At 38.3% G+C, this 25,597-nt stretch overlaps 1 protein-coding gene across 3 annotated transcripts in view; it reads left to right on the top strand.

The window, feature by feature from the left end:
• SPEF2 (sperm flagellar 2) overlaps positions 1–25,597 on the top strand; it is a 196,352-nt gene that overhangs the window by 103,687 nt on the left and 67,068 nt on the right. For all 3 annotated transcript variants that reach the window (XM_063619889.1, XM_063619888.1, XM_055245840.2), the window contains 3 exons: positions 3,456–3,604; positions 15,647–15,774; positions 15,852–15,990. In XM_063619889.1, the coding sequence (XP_063475959.1) occupies positions 3,456–3,604; positions 15,647–15,774; positions 15,852–15,990 (416 nt within the window). The remainder of the gene's footprint in view (positions 1–3,455; positions 3,605–15,646; positions 15,775–15,851; positions 15,991–25,597) is intronic.

Raw genomic sequence — 25,597 nt, 5'->3', positions numbered from 1 at the left:
TTCTAAAGTAATTGATAGTTGATGAAAGAAAATCCCAGGCTCTAAAAAGCATATCAGTTAGATTCATACTGAAGCTGCTGTAGCAACCAATTAACTAAAGATTGAAATGCAGTTATGGATGCATGCAATTTACTTCTTCCAGGTTCATTCAAGTGGCATTGTCATGAAGTATGTGTCTTTTTTAAACTGTTCATCACAAATTGCCAGTGCTGTTGCAGTCCAAGAGCGTGTAATGTTCAAAACATAACGTGCTAAAATAGACGTTTGGACATTTAAATATATATAACCATGATTCTCAAAGAGAATCTCACCCTTCTCTAATTATATGATATGATAGGTTTATATAACTAGAGCTAATTGGTGAGTTAACACTGAGATAAAAGTTTTAGTTAAAATTTTAAGGGCTATAATTTATGCTCAGCTCTCACTTGTTTACTAATAGAATAATTTTCATATTTAAATTACTCATCCCTTTTTTCTCATCAGGATCAAAAAAGTAAATGAAACATCATTATAGAATTATCAAAAATAGAAATTAAAAAGACTTAGGTATATTAGGTACCTAAGCATCAAATTAGACATAATTAACAGATGCTCTAAGAGCATCCTTAATAAAAGCATACGGACTCCAAGCAATTCATAAGCAAACACAAGTTCAACAACAAAATATATACATTGGAGCCATGTAGTTAGCTCAAATTAACTACAAAGACTTGCAAATATTTTTTGCTTTTATTTTACTATTCTATTGCATTAAATAATATTTGAAATAGGTGAACTCTCAAGATTTAGACATCTTTATGTTACATATAAATAATGTGGTTTTGGACTTCCTTCATGTGGAAGAAATGATTTTATTTCTTAATCTTTCAAATTAACACCATTGCAGGTGAACACCATTAATTGTTCATCTGTTTATTTTGTGAGCCATTTGATACCAATTATATTTAAAGAGCCTCTTAGTTGAGGAATCATATATTTTTTCCTTTCTTCAAACTTTTTATTTCCTGCTGTTGATGTCTTTGATTCGTTTATATTCTTCTCTGCATATTAGATCAATCTGTACCCTTCTCCCTCCCAAATCCTGACACTGAGATGCCATTAACAATGGTACTTAGAGTGTTCTTAAAAAATATTTCACCTCCTCTTGAACCCATTTGCCACTGTCCCATTATGTTTCTTCATTAAACAATGGCTTTTCAAACATATAGCCTTGCCCAGGAGAGATGTTAATTAGGAGCCAAATGAAGAAAGTTTTCAATAATCAACTAAATTCAGAAAATGCCAAGTTACATCAAGTTAAAATGTTTTTAATTACAGGATTTTTTTTTTCTATAACATTGTGCATTTCAAAGGGAGCAGGGGACACCATATGTAAGATCCCAGGGCATTTGGCTGCAGAATTCTTCTCCCTTGGAGGAATATCTGTTGGGACCAGAGTTCTCTGGAACACTTGGAAATCATGCCATCTTTAGTTCCGATGCTTTGCCACATGTATTAGTGTTAGTATTGTTCCAGTGCTTGCCTTCTGATTTGTCTTACAGGGTCAATTATTGTAGGTGCTACCAAGCCACTTAAAATAATAAATTTAGTATCAATGTTATAAGCATTCATGTCGCAGGACTTTTCCTTAGTTCAGCTAAAGACGGGGCTCTTGTCCATCCCATGGCCATGAAAATTTAGGCTCACAGACAGCTTAAAGGGTGAGTAAAACAGGGTTTTATTGGGTGAAAAGGGAAAAAAAGAGGGAAACAGGGACTCTCGCAAGGCCAGAGCCCCTCCGCTAGAGCCCTTCCTGCCTGGCAGTTTGAATCCCAGTTTCCACACAGGAAAAGGAGGGGCCAGGCTCCTCCCCACCGCAAATGATGTGAACTTCCCAAGGCTCCACCTTAGTGGGCAGGCTGGTTGGAGTTTCTCCAGGGACCGCCTGCCACCTGGCTGTCTCATTCCTCTCTCTAAAGAAGTACATCTAGCTAACCGTTGTTAGATTAAGGATAAGGACGAAGACAGATCTTAACGCTTCCTGCTGGCAGGGGGCGCTGTTTTGGGGAAATGGCAGTCAGAGCTCCCTCTATTTTAAATTGGTCATAGAGTTATCATTTGTACTTCATCAGAGATTCAGGTCTAAGCAAAATCATTACATAGAAAAATATATCAAATTGTGAAAATTGTCAGTTACTGCCTAAACACTTTCTTAAATTTTTCTAAATTTTATATAATTTAGATATAACTTCAGATCTATAGATAATAGATACTGTTTTTAAATATATAAGTAGAGATTACCTAAACTGCCCACAAGATATAATTAACAATTTCTCCTCTACGTATAATCCACTTATTTTTAACTAACATAAAAGTGGAAAATGTATTTGCTTTTCTAAGCAAATACAAATTATCGTTAAATAATACTTATTAAAGATACATTTTGGAGGAAGAAAGTGCTCCTAATTCTACAGGTATCTGTAAACTGCATCTAAAAATTTCAATAAATAATCTAAAGGTAAGTGGAATTTTAAACGGGGTGAATTTCCAAACTGTAATAACTTGATCTTTTCAGGGAATATTAGTGCTCTCTGAGTTAAGGACCAAGGTTGTTCATACCATAGGGTACCACTTAACAGATCTAGATTCCCCTCTTGATGTTATCAGGGAAAGTGAAGTGAATGTCCTTTTCGGATTCTGAATTGAAAATTAGACCTCCTCTTTCTCGTTTTCTTCCCAAGCACCCACCCCCCTTTCCTTCCCTCCCCTTCCTTTCCTTTCCTTCCCTTCCTTTCCTTCCCTTTCTTTTCCTTTCTCTTTCTCTCATGCCTTGATTCTGCCAGGCTTATGGCACAGCAACTACCTTCATCTTTATTCCCTAACTGTAGCAATAAATATAATTTCCCTACAGAAACCCTGCGTCATGTGCAGAGAATGTTCAGGGGCTACAACAGCCCCTCTTCTCCCCTGCATCCCTCACCTACTCCAGCTGACTCTTATAATATCCTCCTTTCTCTCTGCCCTCTTACCTGGTCTCCAAGGGATACCAAGAGCACCACTCATGTTCTAGCTACCTTCTTTCTCATTCAGGGTGGAGAGTTTAATTGCCAGTTTCTGAAATAGTAAGTGAAATACACTTTATTCTAGAGTCTAAACTTTATAAAAGTCACATGTTCATTGTCAAAGCAAGGACAGTGATGAAAATAAAGTATCAAATATATTAGTAATTTGGATAGGTTGGTTGCTTTAAAACACTTATTAATATTATTGGTTAATTTGGGGGCTGTGGAGAATAAGGATTTTTTGTAAGACTCCTCAAAATCTTAAAAATTAGTTAATGAATCACCCTTATGAAGATAATGAATCACCATTATGAAGACCTGAAATCCATGGCAATTATAGATGTATTCATCCACTAGAATTCTGTCCCATTCATTTACTTGTATTGGAATAATTTGATATGCATGTTTAAGGTTCTCCTAAAGGAAAATCATCAGGAGGAAAAGTACCAGTAAAGAAATCACCTGCTGACTCTACAGATACATCACCTGTTGCAATAGTGCCGCAGCCACCTAAGCCAGGATCAGAAGAATGGGTCTATGTGAATGAACCAGTTCCTGAGGTATGGCCATTTAGAATCAAGCTGGTAGAATTCATTCTTTCTCCTGCATATAGTAAGATTCACATTGTCATTTGCAACATCCTGAAGGCCTTTTACAGCAGGTAATATATATCTATCCATCTGAGATTTTTTTTAGAGACTACTCAATGACCCATATCTCATCCTTTCTCCTACTTGAGTTTCTGAGTCATGCTTTGAACTCCTATTTAGTGCTAAAATGAGGGGAACAAATGGGTTCTGTGAGGAACAATTTTCTTCTCAAGAACACACAGAGATGCAGATTCCTGGAAGAATGACTTCCCCAGAACACATATCCAGCAAATTTCTAGCCTTCTATTCATGTTTTAATATCCCCATCATAATGCTTTTAAATGAAGTTTAACCTTTGACTTTTTAGAAGTAGAAGAATATTTTTGGAGCTAACTAAACCCATAAAAGAACAGACAGCTATCTGACCTGGGAACGTTAATGGGTATGCTGGTGTAAGGCAAGGAGATGTCCCAGGGGAGCGCTGGAAGCTCCGCCTAGCTCAACTCGCAAGGCCCAGTTGCCATCTGCTATTTTTGGTTGCTTTGACAGATGAATTCTCAGAAAGTCCACAGAATGGTCCTTCCTTTAAAACTTTTTAAACGTCAAAGAGCTTTTTAAAAGACAAGGTCTCCTTCTCCCTCATTCCAGTCCCCAATGATCTCTTACTCTGATGAACTCAGTAGCAACCATCTGTGCCAGGCATTTGAGACCCGATTATGAAATGCAACAATTGTGGTGTTGCTGTTATTATTGAGCTTTCCTAGGGATATGTCTTCTCTCCCAATTAAATTATAAACTCTTTGGCGAGGGTAGGAACATGGAATAATTCAATGTATTCAACACAAACACAGTACAGAGTATGTAACAGATTCTTGATAGGTTTCTAATTGATTAATTAGCATTGAGAGTGAAATTAGAGCAGAAAATATTTAAAATTGAGAACATTAAGTGATATAATTATGGAGGTATGTAATCGACCTCACAGCCAAACAGAAGCTACTTTAATATATATATTAATATTAATATATATGTAGGTTCAAAAACTTAGCATAGGAGCAAGATACAGAAGTGGGTGTTAGGAATGAGATAAAATTAAAATGATACAATATGGTAAGTGATGGGGAGTGTGGGGCAAAAACACTTAAATTCATTCCTTAACTCCAAAACTTGAAGCCCTTGTAAGAAATAAATCCATAGAGGACAAGAGAGAAATAAAATCAGGAATTTTTTTAAAACAAAATTAACATTGAAATATGGCACCAGCTCCACGTAGATCTTCCAGCATTCAGGATTCTATAGAAAACATGATAATTTGAGGAGAGTGGAATTAAAGACTATTTACACATGTGTAGGCAATAAGTATGGCAACCTACAAGGATTAGATTATTCCCTCTCCTCCAGCAAGGGACAGCTGGGGGTCACTACGGCCCCCAGGCTGAGGAGGTGCAGAAAGGGAGTAGATCCTTGGGCCTCAAGAGAACTTCTGCACTTAGAGGGCCATCTGACAGGAGCCGTGGCCTTCCCCAGAGGGATGCAGTGCGACCCCGCAAACAGGAGCAGAAAAATACTCTGGTGAAGAAGATGGAGGACCAAGGAGTTTCCTGAAGTACTTACATACATTAGCCTCCCCAGGCACTAAGCAAAGTGAAGGAAACTCGTATGGAGGGCCATGGAAGATGTGCAGCACAGACCTCTCATTTCCTATGTAAGGCCAGGTAGCAAACACCTTTTGCTACAGCAAAACATGCCCAGTCTAGTTCGTTTCCACTCTGGACTCCCCACACGTGAACTGCTGAGTTTACTTGCTGATATGGTGTTGCTGTGTCCCTACCCAAATCTCAAATTGAATTGTATCTCCCAGAATTCCCACGTGTTGTGGGAGAGGCTCAGGGGAGATAATTGAATCATAGGGGCCACTCTTTACCATGCTGTTCTCATGATAGTGAACAAGTCTCACGAGATCTGATGGGCTTAACAGGAGTTTCCGCTTTTGCTTCTTCCTCATTTTCTCTTGACACTGCCACGTAAGAAGTGTCTTTCGCCTCACACCGTGATTCTGAGGCCTCCCCAGCCATGTGGAACTGTAAGTCCAATTAAACCTTTTTCTTCCCAGTCTCAAGTATGCCTTTATCAGCTGCATGAAAACGGACTAATACACCTGCCAAGGAAGAGGAAGACAGATGCCCAGTTCAACTTGGATTTCAGTTAAACAACAAATTTAACTGAGAATCCTGTACTTTATCTGGTAATCCTGTTTCCAGACCTTCTAAGGGCCCCAGGTCAACCTTACTTCAACAGGCAAATGGAGGGAGACAGATTGAAAAGAGAGGCTGCTTCCATATAGCATTCAGGTAGCAGCCAAATGCGAGGAGACCCTGGGATCGCTTCCCTTTGCCAGCCACAATCAAAGGTGCAGAGAGAACGCAGAAGGCAGTTAGAGTGAAAGATCTTTGCTTCCAGCCTGTGGAGTCACAAGAACAGCCTCCCCAGACCAGGACTCCACGAAAGAGGCAGCTATGCCTCGGGCCATGTGGCCCATGTAGTGCCCTCACCCTCACTTACATTCAACCAACCTGTAGCAGCACTCCTCCCTGAAACTGGGCCCAGGGGCCACAGGGCCATGTGTGCTGGGTTTGGAAACCTGTCCTTCTTCAGGAGGCTGACAGACATAGGACTCTACGGCCAAAAGTATAACTCAGATTAAAGCATAGCTTTTGATCAATTCTCTACTGGCCTTGCTGACAATTTCAACATTCAAAATATAGAGGGGGCTATGGAGTACTTCTGCTTCGAATTTAGTACTGACCAACAAACATGGACAGTTAGGTAAATGGAAATGATGAATAATTTAGGAGAAAGTACTAATAAAGGAGGTGTAATAATAAAGGAAAGATCTGGCGGAACATAAGAAACATGTGCTCTAGTTATCAGGAAAGCATATTTCAAACCTATAGTGAAATCATAATCGGCCTCTAAACAGGAATAAGGCTCTAAGAGAAATGGATGGGCTCAAATCAGAAGAAAATTTGCCCTTAAAATCCCAATTATGTACCAAAGAAACTAATGTGATCCCAGGGCATTTTACAGGGGAGAGGGGCAGTGGGCAGGGGATACTCAAAAAATTAGAGAAAATTATGAAAGGATAGGAATTTAGTGAGTGTCTAGCCCATCACAGGCACTCGAACGTTGAAAGAATACAGTCAAGGGTATGTGTAGATGTCTCTGCCAAAATTCCAAAAATGAAAAGATTTGTAGTTACATTGTTTAAGAGGATAATAGAAGACTGAAAATGGAAACCCAGCTTGGGTAACCTGAAATCCTCTTAAATGAGAAAAGAAATGAAGTCAAATTAATCAACAGTAGTAATAAGGTTTTGTGAATCCTAAAGACTTGGTGGACCCTCTTTAAGAAAAAAAAACACAAAATTGCAAATACAAAATCAGTCATGAAGTGAATATTTATTTAGAACTGATTTGTATTCAGTTAAGAAATATTTTTATAACTGGAAGAAACAGACAAGCACACAAACACTTTTTAGGTGCCCTGTACCCCTCTGTTATTCTTTATCTTTGCAGGTCTTTATGTATGACAATGATTTTGTAAGCTCATTTTCCTATAGAGAGAACAGAAAGGTAATTGAGGCTTCCCTCTAGCAAGCTTCATTGGATTTTTTAGTATTGATAGTTAGAACATTTTCTTTTAGCTTCATAACTCATTATGAAGGAAATGTGACAGAGAGGAAGTCAAATTGGAAAAAGACAGAAGACCTGACCAGTGGTACTTGAAGATGAATCTGTTGCTTGTATGAGCAAAGTACTAGGATCCTCTCAGGAACTTGGATGATGCCTGTGTAAAGTGAGGGTCTCTGAAACTTTAGAGAATATTGCCTTGGCTACTGAATTCCTACTATGATTTTGTGTTCTCTAACAAAGGGAAAACTGTTTAATTGGAAAGTACAGCTCTGAGCACCTCATTACATCCGTAAGTTCAAGTTCCCAGACCCAGAAAAATTACATCTCAGGGGCTGGAAGAACCTGCAGATATTACATTATCCATGACTCACAGAAATCACAGAGGGTACAGGGGATTCCAGAAAACTACATGCAGGCAAATGCCTAAATACTTAAGAAAAGGCAGTGGGACTTAGTAACATACAGACCAATAATTTATACATTAATTATTGTTGTAATTTAAGAGCAAATTATTAAACACATTACTTCTGAGCACTTATAAAATATAAAGGTGATCATTTGGAGCCTGCACAGCAAGAATAAGTCTTGTTGAGCTGACCCATTCCTGCTCTAGCCTTGAGAGCAAGCTGGATATGTGGATCAGGGAGTACCATAGACATAATATCTCTTGAGTTCAAAATAGTATTTGACAATTTATTCACGAAGTCATTGTAGAGAAATGAGGGCTGTGAGCAGGATATTAATTCAGTTCAACCTATTCTTGGGAGGCAACTCTTCATGCATACAGTGTTGATTAATGGATTGAAGTTGACCAGGAGGTAGGTTTAGTGGTGTGCTTTTTAAAAATGGTCTTTAGCACCACTATGGATATCACTTTCTTTAAGAGAGATTATGACAAACTAGAAACCAGAGAGAGAAATAGGTCAGGAAAGGGTGTTGAAATAATGTTAGAGGGTCATTAAAAGAACTGTAAATGTTTAATTTAGATACATGAACCCTTGAGGTATGGTTAGACGTAAGATCTTAGGCTTTTAGAACTAGTTGGAGCCATACAGTCTCCAAAAAATTTAATATGATGATAAAAGTGGGTTCAAATAAGCCTGTTTATATCCATGTTAACATTTATTGAGCACTCATTATGTGCAAATGCTTTACTCAGTTCTGGGATCACGAAAGCAGGCAAGCTGCAATTGCCATGTCCAAGGACACAGTCTACTTGGAGCCAGAGGTATAAACAATAGTTGCCCCTTATTTGCAGTTTCACTTTATGATTTCAATTACCCACAGTACAGTACAATGAGGTATTTTGAGTAAGAGAAAGAAAGAGCCCACAATCACATAACTTTTTTTACAGTGTATTGTTATAATTGTTCTATTTTATTATTAGTTAATATTTTACTGTGCCTGATTATGAATTAAATTATATCATAGGAATGTATGCATAGGAAAAAGCATTGTACATACAGGGTTTAGTACTATCTTCAGTTTCAGGCATCCCCTGTGGGTCTTGGAACATATCCCTCCGATAAATGGGACTTCTGTAAGCAACCAATTACAACACAGGTTTTTTTTTTTTTTTTTTTTGAGATGGAGTCTCACTCTGTCGCCCAGGCTAGAGTGCAGTGGCATGATCTCGGCTCACTGCAAGCACCGCCTCCCAAGTTCACGCCATTCTCCTGCCTCAGCCTCCTGAGTAGCTGGGACTACAGGCGCCCGCCACCACGCCCTGCTAGTTTTTTGTATTTTTAGTAGAGACGGGGTTTCACCGTGTTAGCCAGGATGGTCTCAATCTCCTCACCTCGTGATCCGCCCGCCTTGTGTAATCCCAAAGTGTTGGGATTTCAACACAGTTTTGTAGTTTCCTCTATAATAAGACTATAAACTGTCATAACAACTTAGAGACGGAATAATACATTTTATTTAGTATGTCAAAAAAGGCCCCCACTGCAAATTACCTTTTAAAGTATGAATTCATTGGGTAGGGAATATTATAGGAAGAGAGAATCCCAGTCTGAGAGATTGGCTCAGTGCATCAGGAGCAGAAGGTTTAAGGACACAGCTTTAGGAGGCAGTTCACAGGAAGGCAGGCGCCAGATTTAGAAGGATCTTAAAATCTGTGCTAAAGTGTTTGGACTTCATTTGCATGGTAGTGGGAACCACGGAATGTTTTTCAGCAAGAAAGTAACATGTTGGAGTAATTTTCACTACAATAACTCAGAGAGACAGTACAATGAATTGTTAAAAAAGAAAAAAAGTGGATTGTGACTGGTCGATGTTCAAATCCCAGCTATGTCACTCAGCAGTTGCATGACCTTGTACAAGCTGTTTAACCTCTGTTGCTTCAATTGCCTCATCTTTAAATTCTAATAGAAATAAATCTTTTAAGTTGTTGTAGGAATTTAATGAGTTAGTCCACATCAAGCCCTTTGAACAGAATCTGGCACAAAGTAGGTTCTCAATAAGTATTCATTGTTTTAAGAATAGAAGGTAATTCAAGGATATTGAAAGGAATCACAGAGACCTGTTTGGAGGCCCCTGTACTGCTCTAGACAAGAACTAATAAAGGCTTGAAGGAAGGCAATGACATAGGGAAAGAGGGAGGAAGGGATAGAATCTGGGAACAGTTCAGAAACTGGGTCTTACCCACTTCTCAGATGTCATCTTTCTCCAGTCCTTCTTTGTTTCACCAAGCCCTGCAAACACTAGCCTGTGTTCTCTCCTTTGCATATGCCAAGAACATTCCCACCACAGTGCCTTTGCATCTGCTGTTCCTTCTGCTCAGAGTGCTCTTCTTCTAAATCAGTGGTGTCCAATCTTTTGGCTTCCCCGGGCCACAAGGGAAGAATAATTCTCTTGGGCCACTCATAAAATACACTAACACCAATAGTAGCTAATAAGCTGAAAAAAAGAAAATCACAAAAACATAACGTTTTAAGGACGTTTACAAATTTATGTTGGGCCACATTCAAAGCTGTCCTGGGCTGTCTGTGACCCACAGGCCATGGATTAGACAAGCTTGCCCTAAATCTTCCTTCTTCTCAATGCCAACTGCAATGCTGCTTAATGCAGAGGCCTTTCCTGACCACGCTAAACAAAACAGCACCTCTGTCATTTCACAGCACTTAGTATGTGAATTGCCTTTTTTTTTTTTTTTTTTTGAGACGGAGTCTCACTCTGTCACCAGGCTGGAGTACACTGGTGCAATCTCAGCTCACTGCAACCTCTGCCTCCGGGTTCAGGCAATTCTTCTGCCTCAGCCTCTCGAGTAGCTGAGACTACAGGTGCATACCACCACGCTCGGCTAATTTTTGTATTTTTAATAGAGATGGGGTTTCACCATGTTGGCCAGGATGGCCTCATTTCCTGACCTCAAGATCCATCCGCCTCGGCCTCCCAAAGTGCTGGGATTATAGGCATGAGACACCACGCCCGGCCATGAATTGCTTTTTTATTGGCTAATTAAGTGGCCTAGGTCTTTAGTACTTACCTGCTTACTGGTTTTCTTAATTACTTATTATTTCTTCACTGTTTCCTATCTTCTATATGAATATAAGCTCCTAAAGCCAGCAACTCTGCCATATTCACCACAAAATTTCTAGTACCTAGGAAAGTACCTACCTACATAGGGTGACCACTTAGTGAAGAATTTTTGATTTATTTACTCATTGGTTTGGACAAAGTAAGACACATAAGTAATGACAGAATGACTTGGGTCAGATCTCATGTATCCTGAATCCCAGTCTTGCTCTCTCCTCACTAATGATACCAGTCTTCAAATATCTGACAGGCTGCCATAAGAAACATAGTGTGAATGTAGTCTGTCCTTCTCCAAAGAGAATAGCTAGGACTAAGTGGAAATTACAGAAAGACAAATTTCTGCTCAACAGAAGAAAAAGTTTTCCAGTAACATGAGTTGTGCAACACTGAAGGAGGCTGCCTTGAAATTCTGTGCTTGATACATACATAAGGTCCACAGGGAGATTAGATCATATATCTGTAGCATTTGGCATTTCTTGATTGGAGAGGAAATTAGCCCAGATGACCTCTAAGGTCTCCATGTGTAATTCCCTGAGTGAATAAATGCACAGCCAATAAGGGAATAATGAGGACAGCAAGAATATACTAAATATAATATGGATCCTCAGCTTTATTCATTTAGATTATTTCTTGGTTTCGATTGTTTATTTGCATTATTAACGAAAATATAAAAGAAGCTTTCTGATTTTCATGATGCACACAGCAATGAAAGAACCTTCTAAATGTAATCAGAGAAATAACTCACCATCACACTGATATGAACACTAGGTGTTCTTCATGCTAGACAGTTTCCTAACTGAGACAAAATGTGTCACCTGTGATGATTCAATTTGTTCATTCAATAACTATTCCCTGAGGGCCTACTATGTCCCAAACACTATGGTAATTAAAGAAAAGATGGCATGAGAGGACTTCAAAAAGCTTGTGGAAAAATTGAATTAAAAGATAAAATTAAAAAATAAGCCTTATTTCTCAATGTAAGCTTCAAGTTTAAGACACCTTTGCAGGAGATAATACCAACAATGTGGTCCATCCTTAAGGAAATGAGGGTCCCAAGAGTTGAACCATGTCAATGCAGTCTTTTTTACATTATTTATTAAATAAAAATGGGTACCCTTTACAGATATTTCAAGATTAGGAAACAAAAAAAGATAGATGGAGCCAAATCAGAAATATGAGGTGGATTGTATTAGTTTGTTTCACAGTGCTATAAATACCCAAGATTGGGTCACTTATAAAAGAAAGAGGTTTAATTAACTCACACAGTTACACATGGCTGGGGAGGCCTTGGGAAACTTACAATCATGGCAGAGGGGAAAGCAGGAACATATTAACTACATGGAGGCAAGTGACAGAGTGTGTGTGTGTGTGTGTATGTGTGAAGGAGGAACTATCAAACACTTATAAAACCATCATGTCGCATGACAACTAACTATCATGAGAACAGCATGGGGAAACCCCACCTTATGCTCCAATCACCTCCTACCAGGTCCTTCCCTTGACACATGGAGATTATGGGGATTACAATTTGAGATGAGATTTGGGTGGAGACACAGAGCCAAACCATATCATGGATGCCTAATGATTTCCCATCAAGAGTTTTACAAAATTGGTCTTGTTTGATGAGGGGAATGAGCAGGAGAATTGTTTTGGTGGAGAAGAACTCTTCGGTGAAGCTTCTCAGTTGTTTTTCTGCTAAAGCTTTAGCAAACTTTCTCAAAATACTCTCATAATAAGCAGATGTTATTTTTCTTTGGCCCCTCAGAAATTTTACAAACAAAATGCCTGGAGCATCCAAAAAAAAAAACTGTTGCCATGACCTTTGCTCTTGACCCAGTCTGCTTTTACTTTGGTTGGACCACTTCCACCTCTTGGTAGCCATTGCTTTGATTGTGCTTTGTCTACAGGATCATACTGATAAAGCCACATGTCATCTCCTATTACAAATTCTTTGAAGAAATGCTTTAGAATCTTGATCTCACTTGTTAACAATTTCTTTTTTTGTCATATCCTCATTTATTAAACTTACATATATTAAATGTCATTACTCACCACTGTTCTCTCTTCTTTCACCTTGTCTTATGTTTTTTTTATTATACTTTAAGTTTTAGGGTACATGTGCACAACGTGCAGGTTTGTTACATATGTATACATGTGACATGTTGGTGTGCTGCACCCATTAACTCATCATTTACATTAGGTATATCTCCTAATGCTATCCCCTCCTTCCTCCCCCCACTCCACAACAGGCCCTGGGATGTGATGTTCCCCTTCCTGTGTCCAAGTGTTCTCATTGTTCAATTCCCACCTATGAGTGAGAACATGCTGTGTTTGGTTTTTTGTCCTTGCCATAGTTGGCTGAGAATGATGGTTGCCAGCTTCATCCATGTCCCTACAAAGGACATGAACTCATCATTTTTTATGTCTGCATAGTATTCCATGGTGTATATGTACCGCATTTTCTTAATACAGTCTATTATTGTTGGACATTTGGGTTGGTTCCAAGTCTTTGCTATTGTGAATAGTGCTGCAATAAACATACGTGTGCATGTGTCTTTATAGCAGCATGATTTATAGTCCTTTGGATATATACCCAGTAATGGGATGGCTGGGTCAAATGGTATTTCCAGATCTAGATCCCTGAGGAATTGCCACACTGACTTCCACAATGGTTGAACTAGTTTACAGTCCCACCAACAGTGTAAAAGTGTTCCCATTTCTCCACATCCTCTCCAGCACCCGTTGTTTCCTGACTTTTTAATGATGGCCATTCTAACTGGTGTGAGATGGTATCTCATTGTGGTTTTGATTTGCATTTCTCTGATGGCCAGTGATGAGGAGCATTTTTTCATGAGTCTTTTGGCTGCATAAATGTCTTCTTTTAAGAAGTGTCTGTTCATATCCTTCACCCACTTTTTGATGGGGTTGTTTGTTTCCTTCTTGTAAATTTGTTTGAGTTCATTGTAGATTCTGGATATTAGCCCTTTGTCAGATGAGTAGATTGCAAAAATTTTCTCCCATTTTGTAGGTTGCCTGTTCACTCTGATGGTAGTTTCTTTTGCTGTGCAGAAGCTCTTTGGTTTAATTAGATCCCAATTGTCAATTTTGACTTTTGTTGCCATTGTTTTTGATGTTTTAGACATGAAGTCCTTGACCATGCCTATGTCCTGAATGGTATTGCCTAGGTTTCCTTCTAGGGTTTTTATGGTTTTAGGTCTAACATTCAAGTCTTTAATCCATCTTGAACTAATTTTTGTATAAGGTGTAAGGAAGGGATCCAGTTTCAGCTTTCTACATATGGCTAGCCAGTTTTCCCAGCACCATTTATTAAATAGGGAATCCTTTCCCCATTTCTTGTTTTTGTCAGGTTTGTCAAAGATCATTGTTAGTGGCAGACAAGAGCAAAGCTTTCAGTAGAAATTTTTAACAAGTTTGTCAAAACTTGTTAAAAATTTCTACTGAAAGCTTTGCTCTTGTTTGCTGCTAATCTGGGCACAATGGTTTTGACATCCATCTAGTGGAAAGTTTGCTCAACTTTAATTTTTAGTCAGAGCTGTGCAAGCTGAACCAATTGAGATGTCTGTGGGGTTGGCTATTGTTCTGCTGTTAATCATTGGCCCTCTTCAGTGAGGGCACAAAAAGTTAATTTTTTCTTTGAAAATGGATATGGATTGGTCTACTGCTGCAGGCTTCATCTTCAACATTATCTCGTCTCTTCTTAAGATCAGTTAGTAAACTGCTAATTTCTTTGGAACATTGTGCCTGTAAACTTTTTGTAAAGCATCAGTGATTTCACCATTCTTCCTCCCAACCTTTACCAGCAATTTGATATTTGTTCTTGTTTCAATTTTTGCAGAATTCATGTTGCTGATAGGGGCTCTTTTCAAACTGATACCTTGTCTTTCTCAGTGTCTGAAACTACATCATCTTCAGATGTGTTCAAACATGTTATAAAAACTATGCATTGATTTTGAAATTTTGAATTTTGAATTTCAAAATTCATGCATAGTTTTTTCATAATATGCATTTTCATAAACTTTTTGAAGAGTCTTCTTATAATGGTAAACAAGACAGTTTCTGGCTTTATGGGACTGCCATTCTAGAGATGAGTATAGACAAGTAAATGATGATGTTACAATTAATGTCATCAGTGTTATGATGGGAAACGTACAGGATACTAAGGGAGAACCTCAGAACCTCAGTGGGTGACCTTGCAGACTTGTTGGATCTGGGAAGGATTTCTGGAATAAATAATTATTTTTTTAGATGGAATTTCGCTGTTGTTGCCCAGGCTGGAGTGCAACAGCACGATCTTGGCTCACTGCAAGCTCCGCCTCCCAGGTTCAAGCAATTCTCCTGCCTCTGCCTCCCAAGTAGCTGGGACTGGCACATACCACCACACCTGGCTAATTTTTTGTATTTTTAGTAGAGACAGGCTTTCTTGATGTTGGCTAGGCTGGTCTAGAACTCCTGACCTTAGGTGATCTGCCCTCCTTGGCCTCCCAAAGTGCTGGGATTACAGGCATGAGCCACCACGACCAGCCCCCCCCCCCCAATTTCTGGAATAAATAATATCTGGGCTGAGACATGGAGGATTATTTGGAATATGAATTTGCTAGAGTGGGGGGCGTGTGAGAGAAGAGGAGCAAGAAGTCTCACAGGGAATGCTTTATGTAATTGCAGTTGCATCCTGACCTTTTTGCTTGGGACTGTTCTTTTGACTCTATTATTCAGAAGAACTTTCATTCTGAAGTAACAATTTCTACACTTTACCATTTAACAGGAAATGCCTTCGTTTTTAGTACCTTACTGGGAACTAATAGAAAATTCTTATATAAACACCATCAAAACAGTACTCAGGCATCTGAGGGAAGACCAGCATACTGTGCTTGCTTACTTATATGAGATTAGGTAAGTAATGTTTCCAAAGTCAGAATTTTACAGTCTAGAGGCATGACATATAAAATTTGTCTCATTAATGTCTACAGAACAAGTTTCCAGGAGTTTCTAAAGCGTCCAGAGCACAAGCAAGATTTTGTAGCTCAATGGCAGGCTGATTTCAACTCCCTTCCTGATGACCTGTGGGATGATGAGGAAACAAAGGCTGAACTACACCAACGAGTGAATGTAAGGAAATAGTCACCTATTGGGACAGGGTTAGCTGGCTTTCATATCTTGTCCTGCAACACCCCAACTCATTTGCTCCTTACTTTTGTGAAGTATGAAGATGAGGAAAAAAATGGTTTGAACTATTAACCAGGTAACTTTCAAGAGCAGTGGCTTTTCCACACTTTGAGTTTAGAATGAGAATACCATAGCAACACTTCTGGAAAGAGGGGCCAAAGTCTGCACTGCGAGAGCATTCTTGGCATCTGTCTTGTAGATTTCTAGTCCCTTAGTCCCTTTGTGGGTCAATGTAACTGTGTTTATGCCTGGTGTTAATCACATTCCTGTCTTGAGCACAGTTACACATTTGGTTGATAGCAAGGAGAAGAGGAATGAGGGAATGACATGGAAAACCTAGAATTACCTCTATTGAATAGATCTCTTAAGGGCTGGTACTAAATATTACACATCTTTGTATCTCCAGCAAGCCCAATTCCTGGTAGTGCTCCAGCAAGCACAATGACAAGCAGATTTTCATAAATTCATGAGTGAATTATATTACCCTGATGCTTTAGAAAGGGTCCTCTGATGTATAAAAAGCCTGATTTCATTCTCTTACCCTTCATCTTTCCTTTTAAATTGACACCCCCCCTTATCCCATCAGAGGGATACCTTGCCACTACCTTAAGTATAGATTACTAACAGTCAAAACTGATTATGACCTAAATATTGATTTATGTAATTAAAACATTGCCAATCTCAAATCCATGCCTCATTCATTTGCTCAATAAATACTTATTGAGCATCTATTATGGTCCTAGCACCATTAAAGAGGCTAGGGATTCAGCAGTGAACAAAATAAATCTGTGACCACAGGGTGTTTATATCTTTGTGTCCAGGAGACACAGAATAAGCAATAAACAAATAAGCATATAGTGAATGTGTCCTTAGTCATAAGAGCCATGTAGAGAGCAAGAAAGCAAGGCAAGGGGAAAAGAATGTTGGATGTACCCTTTTGTAAACAGTGGCTGTGGAAAATCTCACTGAGAAGGTGACATTTGAACAGACTGACGACAGAAGTGATTGGGTAAGCCATGTGACTATTTGGAGAAAGGGTGTATGAGGCACAGATGAAAGCAAGAGCGATGGCACTGAAGGGGGAGGACACTTGGTGTGTTTGAAGAACAGCAAGGAGGCTGGTATGTCTGGAGCAGAGTGAGCTAGGCAACAATTGGCTGATGATAGGGTCAGAGAGATTTTTAGGTAACCAGATTACCTAAGTCCTTGGAGGTTATTATGAGAATATTGCTATTGATCTGAGTGAGACGGGAAGCATTGCTATCTGGTTTTGAAAGAGTCTACAGTAGAGTAAAAACAGCAGGAAGACACGTTGGAACCAGATGGGAAGCTTTTGCAATAGAAGCAAGGCATCACTGTGGCTTGGGTGATAGGGTGGGTGCTGAAGGGTTTAACCCAATAGGTATTCAAATGTCTTGGTAAAATTGAAGTATTTTGCCTATTCTTTGACACTCCTCAAAGAGTAATTAATATCTATATAAACCCTACAACTTTTTTTCTGTTTTCTTTTTCCTACCTATTCATAAAGCCAACCTTCCTGTATACTTCTTCCCCAATGTTAGTCAGGTGATTGTTGGCAGAGAATGAGAGGATTTGGAAATTTAAAATATCTTATTTGGGATTTCCTTTTTCCTAATTCCAAATGCAACATATGTTTATTGTAGATAAATTAGATAAGAAGCAAAATTTAAAATGACAAATCCCTAATAGACAATGGTGGTTGTTTTTACAAAAATTTGATAGCAAAATATGTATTGTTTTGTAACATTCTTTTTAAGTAAATAGAATATGTTTTCTTTTTCAATAAACATTCATCTACAACATCATTTTTATGACTAAAGGATATGACTAGTGGACTATATCATTTATTTTACAGATTTCTATGTTTAGTCACCATCTTATTAACAGTTTCTTGAGCACCAACATTTTATTACAGAGAATTTTATAGTAAAATTTCATCCAGCTATTGACTACACCTTAATTATTTCCATGGGCAAACTTTTTTTAAGTGAAAATTGTCTAAGATTATGCTTATTTTTAAGGTTTTTAAAATATATTAAAAATTTACAAATTTGAAAACTTTACACAGTAAGAACTTGTAAATTTTACTCCAACAGATTATGCAAATATCAGATTTGTATATTTTAAATTATGCAAATATTTTAAATCTAAATTATTAGATTTATATCAAATATTAGATTCTTTTTCGTTAATCTTTGCCAATTTAATGGGTAAAAATATGAACATATTCCTATAATTTACATTTTTTCTTCAATTTACAATTGAAGTTGACCATTTTCTCCTGAGTTTAATGGTCATTTATTTTCCACCTCCTGAAACCTGTTTGTGATTTCTGCCCCTTTTTCTGATGGAGCATGCTCTGTTCCTTACTGACTTCTAAGATCTTTGTATATATTAAGGAAACAAGCCATCTGTTGATCATAAAGTACATATATATTCCCAGTTTGATGTTTGAGATGAGTTTTAATATGCAGAAGGTTTTTCATGTTCATATAAATAAGGAAATTTCCTTTATAGCTTTTTTTTGATCAATTAAAAAATACTTCACCCCAAGATTATATAGAAATGTAACACAATTTTAAATAATTTTATAGTTCTTTATTTACTTTTAAATATTTAAAATATTATGTTACTTCGATAGGAATCCCATTTTATTTTTTTCAGAAAGTTAATCCAATGATGTGAGAAGACTCTAAAATATATTAACACAGACTGTTTACATATAATATATACATATATATTACATGTGAATATTTAGCTACATTGTTAGATATGGTGGACACACTTCCTTCTATTTTTCTTCCTTGTTATTAGGCATGAAAGAATAGAAATAAATATAACTTCAAAAAGAAGCTAGAAAATAAAGCTGAGGAAAGGAGAAAGGAATTAATGAAGATAATTCTTAAAAACTTGGAATTAAATTTAAAATTTGGCAAATAAAACATATTAAACTTAAAATTCAATCCAGACAATAAAGGCAGAGAAACCTATAGAAAGAATAGTCAAGGGAAGAAAAATAAAGTTTGAATAGAAATTTGGATATTAGAAAATATCCATGGATACTAGAAAACAACATACATAATTTTTACTTGGAAAGTTCAGTAAGTTTTGGCCAAATCAACCTTATCAAAGATATTATAACATTTTTAGCAGTAGATCTTCAGCAAAAGTATACAGTAGAGAAACTTCTGAAGTTAAGTTAAAAAAAGTAAATAAACCTGCCTTTGCTTTATTCCCTATGACCAAACTCATTAGATTTGGTATAAATCCTTGTATCACATTTATTTTTAAAAGGGTACAGGTAATTCTGATTGAAATAACCACTCTATTCCTTTTATTTTAAAACATTTTTATAGCTAGATGATCTTGTAAAAACTGGTGAAAGTAAGTGAAAAACTCCTGTGACTAAAACATTTCTATCCATTTTCCTTGCTACAGTTTTTGATTTTCATCAATTTTAAGGCAGCAACAGTAATAGCTAAACGCTGAGCGTGCACTATGTTCTGGCACTGTCTTTTTCATCCCCACAACCACCCTCTGAGGCAGGCACTAGTAATACTCCCATTTTATAGATGAACAAATATGGTAAAGAAGCCAACATAGTAAGCAGTAGTGTTGGGATTCTGTGCCCAAGTTGCCCTGTTCCTCATTATGGTATAAAATCTTTGCATCCAAAGTGCTTTTTGTCTTAAATTTGACTTCTACCTGATATCAGTACCATAAACCTAGCTTTATTTTTAATTTGTATGTGGTCATATGTTTCCACACTGACCTTTTTGTGTCATTTTGTTTTATGTATCTCTAGTAAGTACCACATAAGTTGAATGTGGATTTTTACCCAGTGGAAAGTCTTTACAACTTTTGTAAGAATAGACATTTATAATGATTTAGTCTGCATGATCTTCTCAATTAATAGTTATGAATCTCTCTTAAATACATCTCTGATTTATTCAGGAATATTTAGTAATTCCCTAATTCTTGCTAAATAAAGTGTGAAAACCAGCAATGTCTCTGGGCAAGTTCATAACAAAAACTCATTGCTTTAATCCCTTTTTATCCCTGATAATATTCCTTGTTCTTCAGTTATTTAATTCCAATCCTATGAAGTTAATAGAGAGGTTCTGCTGTTGCATTGTTCTCATTTTGTCCATTACAAAACTGAGCCACAGACATGATGTTACTTGCAAAGGTTTCACACTGAGTCCGTGGGAGAAAAAGAACTACAATCAAGGTCTCCAGAGCCCTGCTTTTGTGATTTTTCCTCTGCTGTGTCCTCTCTTTTCTTTAAAAAATATATAAAGAGGAGAATCACATGAACCCAGGAGGTGGAGGCCTCAGTGAGCCAAGATCACACCACGGCACACTCCAGCCTGGGCGACAGAGTGAGACTCTGTCTAAAAAAAAAAAATTGGATCATCATGGCAGACAGGAGGCAGGACTAGATTGCAACTCTGGACAGAGGAGTGTGTGGAGGCTTGCACTGTGAATTTCAGCTCCAGATCAACTGCAAGAACAAACCAGCAATCCTGAGAGGACTCACAGACCCTCTGAAGGAGGCCGACTGCTCCTGTGGGACCTGGAAGACACCTCAAATACTATGAGTGCCCCAACTGCGAAAGTGGGAAAGGGAGACCCTCCTCTCCTGAACACTCCCCCACTGGAGAAACTGAAAGTTTGTTTGCAGGAGAAGTTTCTAACCTTACCTGGAGCTGAGTCACTTTAGAGAGCTGAGCGAAATACAGGGGTAGAGGAAGTAGCAGAAAGGCACTGGGAGCTCGCTGGGTGCCCAAGCAGCCCATTCCCGTCTGGCACCACAGGGTTCCATTGAAAGGGTGGCCAGAGGAGCAGGGGGTAAAACTCCACAGGGAGAAGGAAATCTCTAGCTGAACCTTGTAACAATTTGAACTGGGCAAGAAGCCTCCTGGCCAGAGCTGCGGGGAGGGTGCACATCCGGTGTGCAGACTCCTCAGGTCGGGGAAGACCCAAGCCCTTTTCTTTCACAGCTGGGAGGTGGGTATCCTTGAGCAAGATCTCAAGCCCATCTCACCCACTGCCTGGAAACAGACTCAGGGCTGTTGGCAGAGGCCTGGTGGGAGTGAGACCGGCCCTTCGGTTTGCATGGGAGCTGCGTGAGGCTGTGACTGCCAGCTTTCCCCCACTTCCCTGACAACCTACATGACTCGGCAGAGGCAGCCATAATCCTCCTAGGTACATAACTCCAGTGGCCTGGGAATCTCACCCCCATCCCCGGCAGCAGCTGCAGCAAAACCCACCCTAGGAGAGTCTGAGCTCAGACATGCTTAGCTCTGCCCCACCTGATGGTCCTTCCCTACCCACCCTGGTAGCGGAAGACAAACAGCATATAATCTTGGGAGTTCTAGGGCCCTGCCCACCTCTGGTTCCTCTCCACACTACTACAGCTGATGCTTTCTGGAAAGCACCACCTCCTGGCAGGATGTCAACCAGCACAAAAATAGATCATTAAACCATCAAGGCTAAGAACCCTCATGGAGTCCATTGCACTACCACGCCACCTCCCCCAGAGCAAGCACTGGTATCCATGGCTGGGAGACCCATGGACAATTCACATCACAAGACTCTGTGCAGACAACCCCCAGTACCAACCCGGAGCAGGGTAGACTTACTGGGTGGCTAAACCCAGAAGAGAGACAACAATCACTGCAGTTTGGCTCACAGGAAGCCACATCCATAGGAAAAGTGGGAGAGTATTACATCAAGGGAACACCCTGTGTGACAAAAGAATCTGAACAAGAGCCTTCAGCCCTAGGCCTTCCCTCTGCAGAGCCTACCCAAATGAGAAGGAACCAAAAAATCAGCCCTGGTAATGTGACAAAACAAGGCTCTTTAACACCCTGAAAATATCAAACTAGTTCACCAGCAATGGATCCAAACCAAGAAATCCCTGATTTATCTGAAAAAGAATTCAGGAGGTTAGTTAACAAGCTAATCAGGGAGGCACCAGAGAAAGGCAAAGGCCAATGCAAGGAAATCAAAAAAATGATACAAGGAGTTAAGGGAGAAATATTCAAGGAAATAGATAGCTAAAAGAAAAAAAATAAACAAAAATTCAGGAAACTGTACACACTTTTAGAAACCTGAAATGCTCTGGAAAGTCTCAGCAATAGAATTGAACAGGTAGAATAAAGGAATTCCGAGCTCAAAGACACGGTCCTCAAATTAACCCAGTCAAACAAAGACAGTGAAAAAAGAAAAAGAAAATATGAGCAAAGCCTCCAAGAAGTCTGGGATTATGTTAAATGACCAAACGTAAAAATAATTGTTGTTCCTGAGGAAGAAGAGAATTATAAAAGCTTGGAAAATATATTTAGAGGAATAATTGAGGAAAACTTCCCCAGCCTTGCTAGAGACCTAGACATTCAAACACAAGAAGTACAAAGAACACCTGGGAAATTTATCACGAAAAAATCATCGCCTAGGCACATTGTCATCAGGTTACCCAAAGTTAAGACAAAGGAAAGAATCTTCAGAGCTGTGAGACAGAAGCACCAGGTAATTTATAAAGGAAAACCTATCAAATTAACAGCAGATTTCTCAGCAGAAACCCTACAAGCTAGAAGGGATTGGGGCCCTATCTTCAGCCTCCTAAAACAAAGCAATTATCAGCCAAGAATTTTGTATCAAGCAAAACTAAGTATCGTATATGAAGGAAAGACATAGTCTTTTTCAAATAAACAAATGCTGAGAGAATTTGCCATTACCAAGCCACCACTACAAGAACTGCTAAAAGGAGCTCTAAATCTTGAAACAAATCCTGGAAACACATCAAAACAGAACGTCTTTAATGCATAAATCACACAGGACCTATAAAACAAAAATACAAGTTAAAAAGCCAAAACAAACAAACAAAAAAACCAAAAGTACACAGGCAACAAAGAGCATGATGAATGCAATGGTACCTCACATTTCAATACTGACATTGAATGTAAATGGCCTAAAGGCTCCACTTAAAAGATACAGAACCGCAGAATGGATAAGAACTCACCAACCATCTGCTGCCAGTCAGGAGACTCACCTAACACATAAGGACTCACATAAACTTAAAGTAAAGGGGTGGAAAAAGGCATTTCATGCAAATGGACACAAAAAGTGAGCAGGAGTAGCTATTCTTATATTAGACAAAACAAACTTTAAAGCAACACCAGTTAAAAGAGACAAAGAGGGACGTTATCTAATGGTAAAAGGCCTTGTGCAACAAGAAAATATCACAATCCTAAACATATATGCACCTAACATTGGAGCTCCCAAATTTATAAAACAATCACTAATAGACCTAAGAAATGAGATACACCGCAACACAAAAATAGTGTGGGACAACAATATTCCACTGACAGCATTAGACAGGTCATCAAGATAGGAAGTCAACAACGAAACAATGGATTTAAACTATTCCTTGGAACAAATGGACTTAACAGATATATACAGAACATTTCACCTAGCAACTGCAGAATACCCATTCTATTCAACAGCACATAGAACTTTCTGCAAGATAGACCATATGATAGGCCATAAAACGAGCCTCAATAAATTTAAGAAAATTGAAATTATATCAAGCACTCTCTTAGATTAAAGTGGAATAAAACTGGAAATCAACTCCAAAAGGAATCTTCAAAACTATGCAAATACATGGAAATTAAATAACCTGCTCCTGAATAAGCATTGGATCAAAAATGAAATCAAGATGGAAATTAAAAAATTATTTGAACTGAATGACAATGATGCAACCTACCAAAACCTTGGATACAGCAAGGACGGTGCTAAGAGGAAAGTTCATAGCCCTAAATGCCTACATCTAAAAGATCGAAAGAGCACAAAGTGACATTCTAAGGTCACACCTCGAGGAACTAGAAAAACAAGAACAAACCAAACTCAAACTCAGCAGAAGAAAGGAAAAAAACAAGATCAGAGCAGAACTAAATGAAATTGGAACAAAAAAAAAAAATACAAAAGACAAATGAGTCAAAAAGCTGGTTCTTTGAAAATAAAATTGTTAGACCATTCACAAGATTAACCGAGAAAAGAAGAGAGAAAATCCAAATTACCTCACTAAGAAACAAAACAGGAGAAATTACAACTGACATCACTGAAATATAAAAGGTCATTCAAGGCTACTATGAACACCTTTACACACATAAACCTGAAAACCTAGAAGAGATGGATATATTCCTGGAGAAATAACAACCTTCCTAGCTTAAATCAAGAAGAATTAGATACCCTGAACTGACCAATAACAAGCAGCAAGATTGAAATGGTAATTTAAAAATTACCAACACAAAAAAGTCCAGGACCAGATGGATTCACAGCAAAATTCTACCATACATTCAAAGAAGAATTGATACCAATCCTTTTGATACTATTCCACAATATAGAGAAAGAAGGAACTCTCCCTAATTAATTCTATGAAGCCAGACATTACCCTAATACCAAAACCAGCAAAGGACATAACCAAAAAAGAAAATTACAGACCGATATTCTTGATAAACATAGATGCTGAAATCCTTAACAAAATACTAGCTAACCAAATCCAACAACATGTCAAAAAGATAAACCACCATGATCAAGTGGGTTTTACACCAGTGATGCAGGGATGGTTTAACATACACAAGTCAATAAATGTGATACACCACATAAACAGAATTAAAAACAAAAATATGTGATCATCTCAATAGATGCAGAAAAAGCATTTGACAAAATCCAGCATTACTTTATGTTTAAAACTCACAGCAAAAATTGGCATACAAGGGACATACCTCAATGTAATAAAAGCCATCTATGACAAACCCACAGCTAACGTAATACTGAATGGGGAAAAGTTGAAAGCATTCCCTCTGAAAACTGGAACAAGACAAGTATGCCCACTCTCACCACTCCTCTTCAACATAGTACTGGAGGTCCTAGCCAGAGCAATCAGACTAGAGAAAGAAAGAAAAGGCATTGAAGTCAGTAAAGAGGAAGTCAAACTGTTCCTGTTTGCTGACAATATGATCGTTTACCTTGAAAACCCTAAAGACTCCTCCAGAAAGCTCCTAGAACTGATAAAAAAAATTCAGCAAAGTTTCCAGATACAAGATTAATGTACACAAATCAGTAGTTCTTCTATACACTAACAGCGAACAAGCGGAGAATCAAATCAAGAACTCAACCCATTTTACAATAGCTGCAAAAAAAAATGAAATACGTAGGAATATGCCTAACCAAGGAGTCAAAAGACCTCTACAGGGAAAACTACAAAACACTGCTGAAAAAAATCATAAATGACATAAACAAATGGAAACACACCCCATGCTCATACATGGGTAGAATCAATATTGTGAAAATGATCATACTGCCCAAAGCAATCTACAAATTCAATGCAATCCCCATCAAAATACCACCAACATTCTTCAGAGAATTAGAAAAAACAATTCTAAAATTCATATGGAACCACAAAAGAACCTACATTGCCAAAGCAAGACTAAGCAAAAAGAACAAATCTGGAAGCATCACACTA

The sequence above is a fragment of the Symphalangus syndactylus genome, chromosome 16, assembly GCF_028878055.3.
Source record: "Symphalangus syndactylus isolate Jambi chromosome 16, NHGRI_mSymSyn1-v2.1_pri, whole genome shotgun sequence".
In the NCBI taxonomy this organism is placed as follows: domain Eukaryota; kingdom Metazoa; phylum Chordata; class Mammalia; order Primates; family Hylobatidae; genus Symphalangus; species Symphalangus syndactylus.
The sequence above is the reverse complement of the archived record's forward strand: the minus strand, read 5'-3'. Positions and strand labels throughout refer to the sequence as shown.